We start from the raw sequence: 17,552 nt of genomic DNA, 5'->3' as shown, positions 1-17,552 counted from the left end.
CTCACAAAGCCAATGTGAATTCAAGGCCACTGCTGAACAGTCCACATCCAATTCACCCAATTCCCCCAATAACATCACTTAGATTTTTTTTTTAAACCTCCTTAAATTCAGGATCTAATCAAGAACCAGGACAATCATTGTTTCCTCACATTAAGATGCCCAGATTTTGGTGGGAATATCACGTAGGTGATGCTGTGGCTTTTTCAGTGTATCACAGCGAAACGGTATCTCTCTCTCCTTTCCCTTTTTTTAGTTGGTAACTTGTGGGGTGACATTTTAAAAATTCTGTGACTATCCTCTTCCCCCATAGTCTTTCATCCAACTGTTTAGGTACCCGAGGATAATTTTTTATTATTATTTTTTTTTCGCTGTGCTGCATGTGGGATCCCAGCTCCCAGAACAGGGATGGAACCCACACTGCCTGCATTGGAAGCACAGAGTCTTAACCACTGGACCAGCAGGGAAGTCCCCCAAGGGTAATTGCTGGCTGAGGCAAATATTACTGTGTTGACTGCAAAAGACTGTTTTTCTATACCCACCATTCCTCCTATATTAGCTGGCGTTCTTCTACAAATAGGACTGTACAGTAAAAAATTTTTTTTTCATTTTCCCATTTAGGTTGTTAGATAATATAGAGCAGAGTTTTCTGTGCTATACAGTAGGTCCTAGTTGGTTATCATTTCTTTTTAATTTTAATTTTATTTTGATTTAAAAAAAATTTTTTTTTATTTATTTATTTTTGGCTGTGTTGGGTCTTCATTGTTGCGTGTGGGCTTTCTCTAATTGAAGAGAGTGGGGACTACTCTTTGCTGCGGTGTGCAGGCTTCTCGCTGTGGTGGCTTCTCTTTGCAGAGCACGGGCTCTAGGCATGCAGGCTTCAGGAGTCGTGGCTCGCAGGCTCTAGAGCACAGGCTCAGTAGTAGTGGTGCCCGGCCTTAGTTGCTCCGCAGCATATAGGATCTCCCTGGACAAGGGCTTGAACCCGTGTACTCTGCACTGGCAGGCGGATTCTTAACCATTGTGCCACTGGGGAAGCCCTGGTTATCCATTTTAAATACAGCAGTGTGTACATGTCAATCCCAAACTCCCTAATTATCCCTCCCCCCTCCCCTCCACCCTGGTAACCGTAAGTTCGTTCTCTAAGTCTGTGAGTCTGCTGATTTTCAGTTAGTTGAAATTTAGTTAGTTGCATTTTAGTTAGTCGAATTTTTTCCAAATAGCTCTGGGATTTAAGTCTATTTAGGAAGGGTGTCCCTCGTCAGAGATTATTTTTTTTAAATAGTATCCCCAGGTATAAGTAGAGTACTTTTGCAGTTGTTGTTGTTTCTTATGAATTTATTTACTTATTTATTTATTGGCTGCACTGGGTCCTCGTTGCTGCACGCAGGCCTTCTCCAATTGTGGTGAGTGGGGCTGCTCTTGGTTGTGGTGGCCTCTACCGTCACGCAGCACAGGCTCTAGGCGCGTGGGCTCAGTAGTTGTGGCTCGCAGGCTCTAGAGTACAGGCTCAGTAGTCGTGGCACACGGGCTTAGCCGCTCCGTGGCATGTGGGATCCTCCCGGACCAAGGCTCGAACCCGTGTCCCCTGCATTGGCAGGCGCAATCCTAACCACTGCGCCACCAGGGAAGCCCCAGTTATTATTGTTTTAGAGTAAAAAGGGTACTTTTCCTTTTGTCTCCTTCTGGTCTGGCCAACAGTAGTGACGTACTTTTCATCATGTCTCATTTACAGCAGTGCTGGCCTCCATGCTGTCCCTAACACACTAATCTTGACTTACTGGTCTTTTAAAGTCTACAATGGTTGTGGCAAAGAAGAAAAGAACTCTGGTACTGGAGTCCCAGGGGCTTTGACTGGCAGTTTCTGTTTACTCTCCCCAGTCAACTACTGATGCCCAAAGTGGCTCGTTTAGAGAGGAATGGGAGGAGGTCAAGTTCTCCCGCTCTGCTTTAAATTTTGGACTCTCTTCATCCTAGGCAACAAGGAGGTTAAGGAAAAAAGAGGGGAAAGCTGTTCACACACAAGTCAGTAACAGTATCAGCTGCTGCTCAGTGGCTTTGGTTCTGCATTTTAAATTATCAGCATACACGTATCTTTTGGCTTTTTGTCTTTTTTTAAAAGGCAGATTGAGGAATATAAATACTACACCCAGGACCTGGTTACAAAAGATAAATATTCATATTACATCTATCTGTAATATCATATATCTCTCTCTCTCCATCTATCTTCGCAGTGACACTGTGGCTGATACCGCCTTTCAAATGGCTTTGTTAATATTTGGCAAAGCTTTGCCTCTTCCAGTGAAGACATATAAAAACTCAGGTAAGGAGTCAATTTAATTTTTTTTTTTCAGGTGGCTACTCAGTCATTTCAACAAATTCACTGACTCAGAACTTTTCTTTGGGACTTCCCTGGTGGCACAGTGGTTAAGACTCCACACTCCCAATGCAGGGGGCCAGGGTTCGATCCCTGGTCAGGGAACTATATCCCACATGCATGCCGCAGCTAAGAGTTCACATGCCACAACTAAGGAGCCCACCTGCTGCAACTAATAAATTAGAAAACAAACAAAAAAACCAACACTCTTCTTTGCTTATTTTAAATGCTACTTGCTTACACACTAACTCTGAGGATATATCTGGGTCTGTAATTATTCTAATGCTACCCGTTTATGTGCCAGTATCATATTGCTTTAACTGCTATACTTTTTTGGCCATGCCACGCAGCATGTGGGATCTTCGTTCCCCAACCAGGGATCGAACCCGTGCCCCATGCCTTAGGAGTGTGGAGTCTTAACCAATGGACTGCCAGGGAAGTCCCTACTATACTTCTATAATATGCTTTAAAATATACTGAGGCTGGACAGCTACATGTAAAAGAATGAAATTAGAACATTCTCTAACAACATAAACAAAAATAAACTCAAAATGGATTAAAGACCTAAAGGTAAGACCAGATACTATAAAAATCCTAGAAAAAAATATAGGCAGAACATGCTTTGGGCTTCCCTGGTGGCGCACTGGTTAAGAATCCACCTGCCAATGCAGGAGACACGGGTTTGAGCCCTGGTCCGGGAAGATTCCACATGTTGCAGAGCAGCTAAGCTCGTGCGCCCCAACTACTGAGCCTGCGCTCTAGAGCCCGCGAGCCACAACTACTGAGCCCATGCGCCACAACTACTGAAGCCCGCATGCCTAGAGCCCATGCTCTGCAACGAGAAGCCACCGCAATGAGAAGGCCGCACAACAGAACAAAGACTAGGCCCGGCTCGCCACAACTAGAGAAAGCCTGCGCACAGCAACGAAGACCCAACGCAGCCATAAATTAATTAACTAATTAATTAATTATTTTAAAAGAACATGCTTTGACATAAATCATAGCACTGTTTTCTTGTGTCCATCTCCTAGAGTAATGGAAACAAAAGCAAAAATAAACGAATGGGATCTAATTAAACATAAAAGCTTTTGCACAGCGTAGGAAATCATAAACAAAACAAAAAGACAACAGACTGGAAGAAAATATTTACAAATGATGCAACCAACGAGGGCTTAATTTGCAAAATATACAAACAGTTTATATAGCTCATTATCAAAAAAAAAAAACAAAACCAATCAAAAAATGGGCAGAAGACCTAAATAGACATTTCTCCAAAAAAGACATACAGATGGCCAACAGGTACATGAAAAGATGCTCAATCTTGCTAATTATTAAGAGACATGCAAATCAAAACTACAGTGAGGTACCACTTCGCACCAGTCAGAATGACCATTAAAAAGCCTACAAATAACAAATGCTGGAGAGGGTGTAGAGAAAAGGGAACGCTCCTACACTGTTGGTGGGAATGTAAATTGGTAACAGCCACTATGGAGAAGAGTATCAAGGTTCCTTAAAAAACTAAAAATAGAGATGCCATATGATCTAGCAATGCCACTCCCGGGCATATACCCAGAAAAGATGAAAACTCTAATTTAAAAAGATGCATGTGGGCTTCCCTGGTGGTACAGTGGTTAAGAATCCGCCTGCCAAGGCAGGGGACATGGGTTCGAGCCCTGGTCCCGGAAGATCCCACATGCCGTGGAGCAACTAAGCCCGTGCACCACAACTAATGAGCCTGCGCTCTAGAGCCCATGAGCCACAACTACTGAGCCCGCATGCCTAGAGCCCATGCTCTGCAAAAAGAGAAGCCACCGTAATAAGAAGCCCGCACACCGGAACAAAGACTAGGCCCCGCTCGCTGCAACTAGAGAAAGCCCACGCACAGCAACGGAGACCCAACGCAGCCAAAAATAAATAAATAAATATATTTTTTAAAAAAATGATACATGCGCCCCAGCGTTCATAGCAGCACTATTTACAAGAGTCAAGACATGGAAACAACCTAAATGTCTATTGAAAGATGAATGGCTACAGAAGATGTGGTACCTACATACAATAGAATATTACTCAGCCATAACAAAGAATGAAATAATGCCATTTGCAGCAACACGGATGGACCTGGAGATTATCATACCAAGTGAAGTAAGTCAGACAAAGACAAATATTATATGCTTTTACTTATATGTGGTAAAAAAATATATACAAATGAACTTATTTACAAAACAGAAACAGACTCACAGACATAGAGAACAAACTTATGGTTACCACAGGGGAAAGGGGGAAGAGAGGAATAAACTGGGAATGTGAGATTAACATACATACAATACTATATATAAAATAAACAACGTCGTACTGTATAGTACAGGGAACTATATTCAGTATCTTGTAAAAACCAATAATGGGAAAGAATCTGAAAAAGAATATATGCGTGTGTGTGTGTGTCTGTGCGTGTATATACATATATATATATAAGTATAAAACTGACTTTGCTGTACACCTGAAACAATGTAAATCAACTACACTTCAAAAAAAATAAATTAAAAAAAATAAAAACAGGTGGTAAGTTAGAGAAATCGATTACTATAAATCCAGAAATATCTTAGGGTGGAAAGTGTAGTTAAAATGTTTTACTAGTCTAAGCGTACAATTTACCCCACAGCAGAAATCATCATGAGAATGTTTCAATAAAAACATTTTAAAAATGAAAATCTATATGTATTTATACATATATTTTTTATTTTTATAGATATGTCATATATATATACTGAGGCTAATACCCCTTTATTAGTCACTTTTTCCAGAATTTTTATGGCTAGTTCTGTGTCTTTCCCACATTATGATCAGCTTGATTACACTGAAACATTCTATTGGAATTTTCATTAGTATCAGCACAAATTTATACATTTGTTCATTAGAGAACATTTATATGTATCCAAGAACAGGCTATAGCATTCATTAATTCAAGTCCTTTTACATCGATCAATAGCATTTCAAAGTTTCTTCATAGAGAGAGATCTTATACTTTACAAAAATCTTTGTTTCTAGGTATGTTCTTTTCTTTTCTTTTAAACTTTTTCTGTGTAAAAGAGTTTTTTCCATTATAATTTCTAATTGGCTCTCATCTGAATATTGATTTTTGTACATAATCTTTCCTATCTTGTATAACTTTCAGTCAACTCCTTGCGTAGAAACAATAAAATATCAGTAACAAAAACTGCAATTTGGCCTCCTCCCTTATAATTTTTACACCACTTATTTCTTAATTTTGTTTTTTGTATTACAGTATGCCTAGAACAATGATAAATAGTGGTAATAGTGTGGTCATCTTTATTTACTTTGTTCCCAGCTCTAATAAAATGCTCTAGTATTTCACCATTAAACAGGACATTGGTTTTTCATTTGAGACTTTCACACTTTGCCCTTTCCTTTAATAAAGAGCCTTTTTGAAAATTACAAATAATCTAATATGGTCAAAAATAATTCATCAATTGGAATTTACTTATTTAGCCATTCATTTAAGATTTTCCAGTTCGGGTCACCTGGGTTGTTTACAATTTTTCAAAATCACCAATAATGCTGCACAGTGTATCACTGTGCCTAAGAAAGCCGTTTTAAGTTTTTCTGAATTCAGACTTCCTCTGAAAAGACATCTACGCTGAGAACTACCAGAACAAAGAGCGTCTGTGCTTCACTTTGTTGAAAACACTTCTCTCTTTACTACTCTGGACTGTGCAGTGTTTTTCAGCCTTGGTCCTTAAGCACATTCCTGCTGGCTCTTGTTATGAGGAGCCATGTTCCAGCTTTGCCTGGAAATACAGGGGTTGGGAGGACCTGGATGCGGCTCCTGGGCCCAGGGCCTGCACGAGAGGCTGTTCTGCCCCAAAGTGCCTGGTCTATCAACCCAGAGCAGCTAATCATGGAAGCAGCCCCACAGAGGTGTGTGTCCCTGCTCTGCAGCCTCTGAATTTCCAACATTACATGAAAAAGTAGTGGGGAAATTTTATCTTACTCCCTTGTTAAAAATATGCTGTTACTGAGTTAAACTGTTTAAAATCCACCGATATAATACCAGTTTGCCATTTCATCTCAGAGAATTCTTGTTTCCTTGCTGAGAATGTCCCCATACTCCCTGAAGACAGTCAATTCCTTGACGCTATCAATCAGTCTTATCTGTTTCCTGGTTCAATATGAGCAGAAACAGCCTGACCAAATTTCTTGAGGAAAAAACATTTGTCATTATCCCATTAATTATTATAAAATGTAGGAAGCTAGCCTGAGAAGTGGGCAAAGCTCATACTCCTTTACCCTCTCCCCTGGCTCTGAATGCCCTGTCCAACCCGAGTACCAAAAAGGTATAAAGTGGGTCTATACCAGCCTGGGCCAGCTGCTCAGAGGCAGCAGATCGAGGAGAAAAAGGGCACCACGTCCTTGACTTCAGATATGTAGGGACAATGGGAGAGCCACAGGGCATAAATTAATCCAGAAACAGTATCCTGGAGTCCAGGCAGGAGAGGATGGAGGTGAACAGAGGGAGAACCAGGAGGACAGAACCCCTCTTTGGTCAGTAACTACTGTTGTAGAAACGAATGGAATATTTAATAAGAGTCAGGAGGAAAGAAGGAATCAGATAAGCAACTTGGCAGCTCTGGAGAGAGCTTATGAAGACTGATGCCCAACAGCCATGAAAGACAGCTCTGTTCTTTTTTTTTTTTTTAAGTTGAGCTAAAATTAACATAACAAAAAGGTTATCATTTTAACCATTATAAAGTGTACAATTCAGTGGTCTCTAGTATATTCACAATGTTATGCAACTGTCACCACTATCTAATTCCAGAACATTTCTCTCACCTCCAAAAGAAACCCTACACCCACTGACCCCATTCCCTAGATCTGCGGCTCCTAGCAACCACTAATCTACTTTGTCTCTACGGATTTCCCTATTTGGGACATTTCATACAAATATAACCATATAGTATGTGGCCTTCTGTGTATGACTTCTTTTATTTAGCATAATGTTTTAATCCATGTCATAGTATGTATCAGTACTTCATTCCTTTTCATGGCTGAATCATATTCTACTGTCTATTCTTAAATACACAACATATATTTCTGAAACCCACTAGCACAGCAGAAAGCAAGAGCTACACTCAGTTCTCAGTGGTGTGGGTGCCCCCTGAGAACTGATGGAATGAAGCTGACAATACTTTTCACGGTACTGTTCATAGTTTTAACTTTGATGATCCTGGATCAAGCTCTTCGGCTGTCAGTTCACAGCAATTCTGTGAGTAACTTGGGACGACCAAAATCTTGCGTTTAAACATCAGGAGCCAACCTAAGCAGCATGTTGCACAAAAAAGCCTTTATTAACAAAGCCAGGGAAATACTGGCCCAGGCTCAGAAAGGAGACTGGCAGGAAGAGGCAGGAAAAGAAACAAATCATGCTGAATGAGGCTGTTCCTGCTTGAGATCCTGTTAAAACTACTAGGTGACTTTGGAGAGTTACATGAAGCTGAAATGCTGCTTATCCGGAGGATTGATCAATTCAGCAATAATTAAAATCCTTGTGTGGCGGAGTGGGTTTATCCTGTCCACCAGTTCTCACGGGAAAGGCCAATCTGCCCAGCCCCACGTACCCATTAAGCAAACGAAGGGTGCAGCCTGCATCCGCAAGATAAGTGCTATGTGCTTTCCAAAGGCCAGCACTGAGGTGTCTAATATGGTTTCTTACTAAGTCAACAGGAAGATGATAAAGGCAGCAAAGGTCTATGAATAGAGCCGCATTGTGATCAAGTATGACACCTGGTGGCTGACGAAGAAGAGAAATAAGTACCTTCACGCTTCAAAGATGTCACATCATAAAATGCAACAGAAAATAACGAGATGCCATTTTTTGACCCTCAAATTAGTAAATTATTTTTTTCTTAGATCGTGATATGTGTCAGGGAGGATTCTGGAGAAGAATAAAGGTGATAAACTGGTACCACCTTTCTACAGGGCAAGTAAACTCTGCTAACTAAAACCTAAAACCTAGAATTTCACGTTCCCTTTAAGGCAGTAATTCCGCTGCTAAGCTTATCTTAATGAAGTTATCACAGATGTGTGCCAAGATTTAACTCCCAATATGTTCATCATGGAACTGCTTATAATAGCAAGAAATGGGAAACTATGTAAACATTCAGAAATAGAACAGTAGTTCATAAATTAGGATGCATCCATATATTTAAATATCTTTTGCTACTTATTAACAGGGAAAGAGGTACATCATTTATTGTTTGCAAGAAAAGAACACATTTAAAATAAATATTTCGGTTTATAAGGAAAAAAGAGTCCCCTACAAAAATATACCAAGCCGTAAGCAAAGCAATCTCTGAGGGAGTACAATTATGGTGGAACTTTCATTTTCTACCTAGTTCCTTCTGTGTTGAAAACAAATTGAACCAATCCTTTTTTTTTTTTTTTTTGCGGTACGCGGGCCTCTCACTGGTGTAGCCTCTCCCGTTGCGGAGCACAGGCTCTGGACGTGCAGGCCCAGTGGCCATGGCTCACGGGTCCAGCCGCTCCGTGGCATGTGGGATCTTCCCGGACCAGGGCACGAACCCATGTCCCCTGCATCGGCAGGCGGACTCTCAACCACTGCGTCACCAGGGAAGCCCCTGAACCAATCCATTTTTTAATTTACGTGGAAAAATTCCCAGAGCTGGCCGGCCGGAAAGCACAGGAGTTGACTACAATGGTATTTCAGGACACCAAAGAGAAGGCAAGAACCTTCTGTGCCCCCCATCCAGAGCATGGAAAGCCCAAGCCCTCGAGTCACTGCTGGTACACTATTGTCAGGAGCTGCTGACGAGCCCATCACCCACAGAGGCTGTTTCAAATCTTCACACTCTTTTAAAGCTCCCTTCCCCACTCCTGCCCCCTACACTCTCAGGAGACGACCCCACGTTCCATGGATCTCAGGGAGAGAGAGACCAGGCCACCAGGAGAGAGCACTGGCATCTTCAGGTGTCTCCTCCCGCTCTCCCTCAAACACAGCGACACCACAGCACCACTAGTGAAGTCGCGGAGAGATGTTCTCACCCTGCCTTTACTATGACATCACGCCACTGTCCCAGGGTCAGTGAAGGAAAGGACCGGAAAATCCATTAGGATGCAACCGGGAGCTCAATCCTGACATTATCTCAAATGCATCAGAGGAGGGGTGGGAAAGGAGCCAGATGGCAGGTGACTGTGGAGCGAAGAGGAGGCGCCACCTCAACTTCTTTATGAAAAGATGGGAAAAGTACAAATACATACATGCATTTGTTTTCAGCGGGGATAGCAAGCATAGATGACTTTATTTTTCATGACAAAATTACCATACGGTAAACCGTACATACTCAAAATGTACAAGTTTTAACGTGAATGTTAAAACCCATGAAACCATCACCACATTCAAGCTAATGAACATCTGCATCACCCCCAAAGTTTTCTCCTGCCCCTTTATTTCTCCCTCCCACCACTCCTTACCTCAGGGGGTGCATGAGGACAGAAGCCTGAGTTTGTCCAACTTCCTCCTTTCCCTCTGACCTTCACTGAACTGACTGGGTTCAGGCCCCTGTCCTCCGCCCCAGCATATGGCGGTAGCCCCGATCTCCGTTCCATCCCTCTTGCTCACTGACAACCGCTAAGCCTGTCCCTACACACGACTCCCCCTGTTTAGATTAAGGTCAAGTCCAAGATCCTAACATGACCCTCAGGGCCCTTCAGGATCTGGACCGTGCCTACCCATCAAGCCTTATTTCCTGCTAAGCTCCCACAAAACTCAAACACCTGCCAGGTACCAAATATGCTATGCTCCCCAAATCCTTTCCAGTGTCTTTTCACAAGCTCTTTTCTTGGTGTGGAACCAACAACCCTAGACCCTCCCAGCCCTAGGAAACTCCTACCCATCCTTCTAGAATCTAGACCAGTGATTCTCAACCAGGGGCTATTTTGCCCTTCAAGGGACATTTAGAAATGTCTGGAGACATTTTTGTTTGTCACAATGCTGACATCAGTAGAGGGAATGCTACTGACATCTAGTGGGTAGAGACCAGGGCTGCTGCTAAACGTCCTACAATGCACAGGACAGCCCCTACAACAAAGAATTACCCAGTCCAAAATGCCAGAAGTGAAGAGGCAGAGAAGCCCTCATCTAGATGCCATTTTCTGTGAAAACCTCCCTGGCCTGCCCCCCACAAGGAATGCCAAGCTCTGTCATCAGGTCTACCCTAATACCCCAAATATACCTCTATTTTAGCATTTATCTCACTGTGCAATAAGTTCTGATTTATTTTTCTCTCTGCCATCTTTTTCATCTGTATATCTCCAGAGTGTAACAAAAGACCTCATTCACTGTTCTGTAATTTTAAATAACTTATATTTAATAATGCATGAAAAAGAGAGAGAAAGGAGAGAAAGAGGCACTTATTCTCTTGACTCTACCACAAAAATCCTTTAAAAATTACTGCAAAACATTTTGGCTGCAAAAACATTAGAAAATACAGATAAGGAAGAAGAAAAAAACAAATAGAAAAGCAATCTTTTGAATAGGCAGAGGCACCATTTAAAGATGGAAGAGGTAAACTCCACAAAGCAAATCCAAGAACTCTGAAAGGTGGTGCTTGGAGTTTTGCAGTACGAATCCTGACATGTACTCACTACTTACTTGAGAACAGCAATCTCTTGAACGGTTATGGCCCTTTTATCTTTGGTTCCCATGTAGGAGAATATGTTTGGCTTGACTCTGATAAGACAAAAACAAAATCATCTGAAGTCACGTACCATTAGGAAATCATGCTTCTCATAAATTAAGATTTAAAATAAATATACTTAAAACCGTAACAGAATAAGAGAAGAGTAAGGACAAACTTTATTTAAAAATATACCCAGGAGGGCTTCCCTGGTGGCGTAATGGTTGAGAGTCCGCCTGCCGATGCAGGGGACGCGGGTTCATGCCCTGGTCCGGGAAGATCCCACATGCCGCGGAGCGGCTGGGCCCGTGAGCCATGGCCGCTGAGTCTGCGCATCCGGAGCCTGTGCTCCGCAACGGGAGAGGCCACGACAGTTAGAGGCCCGCGTACCACAAAAAAAAAAAAAAAAAAAAAAAACCAGGAAAACATAAATTAGTGTGCAAGCTAAGAAAGTAAATGATGCCTGAACAATTATAAAGCAATTATACTCCAATAAAGGTGTTTAAAAAAAAAAAGATGCCTGAACAACCCCCTCCTTAGCTGTCCATGACTTTTTTAAATTATTTTTTTAATTTAATTGTTGGCTGCATTGGGTCTTCATTGCTGCGCACAGGCTTTCTCTAGTTGCAGCGAGCAGGGGCTACTCTTTGTTGCGGTGCACGGGCTTCTCATTGCGGTGGCTTCTCTTGTTGTGGAGCCCGGGCTCTAGGCACGCAGGCTCAGTAGTTGCGGCTCGCAGGCTCAGTAGTTGCAGCTCACAGGCTCTAGAGCACAGGCTCAGTAGTTGTGGCGCGCGGGCTTAGTTGCTCCGTGGCATGTGGGATCTTCCCGGACCAGGGCTTGAACCCATGTCCCCTGCACTGGCAGGCGGATTCTTAACCACTGTGCCACCAGGGAAGTCCAGCTGTGTGTGACTCAAAACATTTGTACTAGCCAGCAACAGAGAAGGAAGTAATGCACTTCCTGTTGATTACATGCAATTCATTAATTACCTAACTGTGAAGGTAAAGAAAAATACATTCTAGATATATCACGTACCACTTCAAAAATTTTATACCTTCAATTTCAAACAAGTTAATAGTAATGTGAATTTTCCATAAATACATGCTATTTCTTTGTATAAAAGCCAAATGCTAAAACAAGGATCGGAATAGTTTTAATATGAAGATATAAGTGAGCCAGTTAACCAAGAAGAATTTTATAAAAACCGCTCCACGCGAACAGGAAAGAAACGGGAAGAATTTCTTGAACTCTGAGCAATCCCAACTCCAGATCTCAGGGGAGCTCCCTCCCCAACTGCCTACTCTCCCGGGTTCAGGTACAGACAAGGAATCAGAGAGAGCTAGCAACCAGAGTGAAGTAAAATGCTACTTCAAATGGTACTGTGTCCTATGGACTAAACTGTGCTCCCTTAAAATTCCTATGTTGAGGCTGTGACAGCCAGTACCTCAGAACGCAAGTGTATTTGGAGATAGAGCCTTTAAAGAGGTGATTAAGTTAAAATGAGGCCCTAATCCAATTAGACTCGTGTCCTAATATAAGGAGAGGAAACATGGACACACAGAGAGACTCCCGGTCACAGACACACTCAGAGGGAAGACCATGAGAGAACACAGAGGAAGTGGCCATCTGCAAGCCAAGGAGAGGCCTCAGAAAAAACCAAACCTGCCAACACCCTGAGCTTGGGGCTTCCAGCCTTCGGACTGTGGGAAAATGAATGTCTCTTATTTAAGCCACCCAGTTCGTGGTATCTTGTCAAGGCAGCCATAGCAAACTAACACACTGTGTGCTGTGTTTAAACTGGGTTAAATATATATCAGAAAGCAAATTTCCATGCATACAGGTTTGCTATGGTACCTGTACCCATTTCCAAAAATAAAATGGCACCTGGCTCATCCTCAGAGACCCAAACTCTACTATATTTGCACTCCTGTGAGAAAATCTGACTGGTGTCGGTTTCCAATCTAGTCTATCTCCTGGAGTTAAGAGCTTATGGTTTAGTAGCAGTCCTCTGCAACCACATCAAAGTGTAGGCTTTAAGGGAAGAAAGTTAATTTTTATTTTCAGCTAGGTGAACTGGTAACTCTCAACTACATGTAAACCACTTACTTAAAGAATTTTCATTTTGAATCACTGGCAATATGCAAGGAGGTTAAAAAAAATTAATTCAACTGTTGTCTAAGAAAACTATAATTGGGAATTCCCTGGCAGTCCAGTGGTTAGGACTCGGTGCTTTCACTGCTGTGGCCCAGGTTCAATCCCTGGTCGGGGAACTAGGATCCTGCAAGCCATGCAGTGCAGCCAAAAAAAAACCTCCCAAAACAAACAAACAAAGAAAAAAAACCCACCATAACTAGGAGGCACATTTGCTACCTATTTGCCTATTTTCCCACTCCTTTTTCATCAGCATGGAAAGAGGAAAATACACTTCTGTGTTTTGATTTTGTATGGGCCAAAGAACAAAATACTAACCTTAAATATTTAGACAGTAGATTAATAGCATCCATGGTGTCTTTGTTTTCCTTGTACAGTAGGAAGTGGCAGTAACTTCCCCTAGATTTTGGCCAAGAATGTTTTCTTGGATCTTAAAAAAAAAAAAAAAATTAACTATTATATACACCATAGTAAAAGTTACCTGAGTTCTTATGAAACCCCACAAGATCATTTTTGCTAGAGAACCTTTGAGAGAGAAATCAGATCTAGTCTGACAAGAAATATGGGTTAAGTGGTTATACCTTGTGGTCTACAGTTATTAAACTTTCTGTGATTGGATACTTATCTGTCTGTATTTAAAATCAAAATCGAGAAATGCAGGTGGTGTGACAAATGACTAAACCTAACCAGCAATCTTCACACAGAGAAACACAGAGGGGTCCACCATTCCCCAGTGGCTTACTTTACAAGCATGTGTCTGAAAGGGGGCCACCTGGCCCTCCAGAACGTATGCAGGCCAGAGGGAAACAGCAGTCATGGCAGAGCCTACAAGCTTTGCCTCATCTCCCGTCAGGTGTTCGCACAACAGGCTGGATGCCCCAGCAGGGTTGGGGATAAAGCTTGTGAGCAGCTGCCTCAGTGACAAGTTTAGATTTTCCAAAGGCCACTTCCATCACAGTTTAGCTAATACTAGATGGTTTGCAAAGGTCTACTGGACAGAGAGAGCAGCTGGCATCCAATACCTAATTGTCATTCTTGGGGGAAGAGGAGACTTTAAAAATTAAGTCAGGTTAAATATTAACTTCTGAGCCACTATTACGTCGATTGCTCAACTTTTTAGAAACTGGCAAACATTCCGAGACTTTGGAAAATCTGACTTTTAAAACTGTTCTTCCAAACGAACATTAAAATTACACTACAATCTAGAAACATATATTTAAACAATATTAAGATTTTGACTTCAGTTGCCCAAAGAGTGTTCTGAAAACTCAACACTTTGGGAGAAATGTGTAAGCCACAACTGCACGTCCCAGATGTTGTACAATAATGTTCGTGAGTCTTGTGTGACACACAGCTGCAGCTGTTATTATGAACGCATCTAATTCAGTTGATTTCTGTAACTATGAAAGAAAGACTGTGAAAAAATATTTCATATAATCCCCAGAAGTCTTCTTCTTTTAAAAATGTTCCTTTGCCGTTGTCCCTTTAGCATGAACTCATGAATCCTTCATCTTCAAAGACAAAAGAAACTTCTGACACTAAAGTTACTTGTACACCTGCCTTTGCCAAGGGAAAAAGCACTGCTTCACAGGTTAGGGATATAAGCTACAATGTAAAGAACAAATTGACCAATAAGCTGTCTTGGAAAACTGCCATAGCGTGTATGCTTAAAGTATTACAGAAAAAGCACTGCAAGTATTTCTTGGGCTCTTGGTATGAATTCCTCACAACTCATCCTCAGAAAATTGTGACCAGGGATATTATTTTTGGTTTTCCTTCCAGCTCCCTACATTTAAGCAAAACTGTCTATACTTAGCACTTGTGACAAAAATCATTGGCATTTCATTTTATCTACATGAAACGCCAACCGCTCTTACCTGCTGCAGTTCTGACCTCTGTCCAAATGCACAGCATAAAGAGCACAAGAGAGCAGTATTTAATTTATAATAATATTAAAGTGCTTTAGAAGTGAACATGCAAATGATCGCATGGAAAGTTTCTACTGAGGACTCCTACAGCGCCTGGTGGTTATGTGGTGGGTTAACAGCCATTTAGACATTAACAATGGAATGTCGCAGAGGCAAACAGTGAACAAGCAGAAAACTCACCGACAGGTCCAGGCCTCCCTGTCTCAATCCCCTCACAGTGGCCTGTCCACTCACCCTCAAAAGCTGCACTGTCTGTGCCTACAGGATGTAGCAAAAGGTGTAAGACTGGATGCAAAATGCCTCCCCATCCAGAGATTTGTTTTCTTAAATATGGGAGGACGTGTACCAAAACACTATTTGTGATTATCTTTCAGTTGTGAGACTGCAAGTAATGACTGTTTTGCATTGTGCTTTTCTGTGTTTTATGAGTTTCCTGCACTGATTTCTTTGAAAAAAATGAAAAAAATTATTATGGAAAACAGTTCTCAAACTGATATATTAAAACAGATTTAAGAGACTTACCCACCGAATGCAATGTTCTGACCTTGTTTGTATCATGATTTAAACAAGTCATCTGTATGCAAAAGGCATTTCTGAGACAATCAGAGAAAAACTGAACATGCACGGGGTATGAGCTATTAAGAAATTACTGTTGATTTTGTGGGGATATGATAATGATTTAGGGTTTTAGTTCTTATCTGTCAGATACATACTGAAGTATTTACGAGTGAAATGAAGTACTACGTAGAATTTTCTTTAAAAACACTCCAACAAAGGAAAAAAAAGTGGGAGGAAGAGGTCAAACAAAACAACAGAACGTTAATAATACTGAGGATGGTTGATGGGTACACAGGGGTTCAGCATACTACTTCCTTTATTTGTCCGCATGTTTGAAAATGTCCATAATAAAAAGCTTTAAAAAAATTTGTGATAAAAATTGATGAAGTGTAGCTACATTTTCCTCTAACTACCCTTTCAGTACGCTCAAAATTAACTATAGTGGCAAGAAATAAATGAAACCGCAAGACTAAAAAACTAAATGCTATTACACCTTAAGAGAAACCATGACAACTGATATGAGTTTGGCTCACAAGCATGCATCTTTTATTAGCAAATCCAAGCAGTGAGCATGCATTCAATTACCTCCTCTGCAAGTAACAGACATAAGGATTCTTTTTCCAAGTGCACTCAGTACACAAACTAGTAATAAGCATATGCATTGATTAACTGGGAATGTTTTTGAATAATGGACAATCGGTGAGTCTCAACTTATTTTGGGGAATTTGTTTGACTTCATAAAACTCCAAATCCTTGGAATGCTAGGTAGCATAGATGGTAGCTTTACAATTTAAGTGAATTTAAAATAACTTTCAAACATTTTTGAGACACTCTGATTTAAAATACTAATGCAAAGAATTCTCAGGCTAGGAAGCAACCTTCTGATGGTCTAATATGGCAGCCCCAGGAGAGGAGAAACAGAAATTAGATAAAAAAAGAAAACCACATTCAGGAAGATTCATGTATTGAGCACAGAGATCCTCATGAATAAAGAAGGAAAAATGTTTGTAGCTCGAGAAAGATGACAGGATGGGTAGCATGCAGAACATTCTTTCCTTCTTATTCAAGTCCATTTCCCCTGCTGCACCTGCACACCCACCCTGCAGCTTCCCCAGGGGTTCTGCTCCAGCCATCATCAGCCCCCTCCCTCTCCACTGGCTCTTTCCCGTCAGCATATCAATATGCTCAGGGCTCTTGCATTTTCAAAGTCAAACCTACGTCTCCCTCTCCTTAACCATGTTCCTTTCCTTTCTCCTTCTCTTTACGGTGTATTTCTCATCTTCCATCTCAACCTACTGTGTAAACTGGTTTCCAGTCACTCCACTAGAACTGCTCTGGCAAAGACACTGATGATCTCCATATTGATAAAAATTAGTGGACATATTTCAGAGTTCCAATCTTGTTGGAACTGTCTGTAATATTTTCCACAGCTAACCACTCTATCATTGAAATCCCCTCTTCCTATGGATTGCATAACACCAGGCTCTCCCAGAAACTTAACTTTGTATCTGTCTGGCTCTTCTTCCTGAGTCTCTGTGGACTCCTCCATCCAGGTATGCCTCCTGGAAACCATTCATTTCGCACAGTATGGAGAATCTCTACATATTACATGGCACAAAAAAATTTTTTAACTTAAATGTTTAAAAAGGTTTTTGGGGATGTATACTATCTATCTCAAAATGTAAGTTAATTTACCTGAGTATATGGTTTATGATAATGATGGTATTTTCAGAATAATACCATATGTATGCTTTAGTAGGTAAATCAATGTGCCCTATCAGACTGGATTAACACACAAAATAACGTCTGAGTTATAACAGTTGGTAA

At 41.3% G+C, this 17,552-nt stretch overlaps 1 protein-coding gene across 4 annotated transcripts in view; it reads right to left on the bottom strand.

The window, feature by feature from the left end:
• The window catches only part of PUS7 (pseudouridine synthase 7), a 107,709-nt gene that overhangs the window by 19,637 nt on the left and 70,520 nt on the right, over window positions 1-17,552 (bottom strand). For all 4 annotated transcript variants that reach the window (XR_013829863.1, XR_013829864.1, XM_079932076.1 and 1 more), the window contains exons 6-7: window positions 13,558-13,669; window positions 11,061-11,138 (exon numbers count right to left, since the gene is read on the bottom strand). Coding sequence is in view for 2 of the 4 variants with exons in the window: in XM_079932076.1 (XP_079788202.1) it covers window positions 11,061-11,138; window positions 13,558-13,669 (190 nt within the window). In the remaining 2 variants the exon portion in view is untranslated. The remainder of the gene's footprint in view (window positions 1-11,060; window positions 11,139-13,557; window positions 13,670-17,552) is intronic.

Source organism: Stenella coeruleoalba, assembly GCF_951394435.1.
Source record: "Stenella coeruleoalba genome assembly, chromosome: 9".
Classification (NCBI taxonomy): domain Eukaryota; kingdom Metazoa; phylum Chordata; class Mammalia; order Artiodactyla; family Delphinidae; genus Stenella; species Stenella coeruleoalba.
Note: the sequence above shows the minus strand (reverse complement) of the source record. Positions and strands in the feature narration are given on the sequence as shown.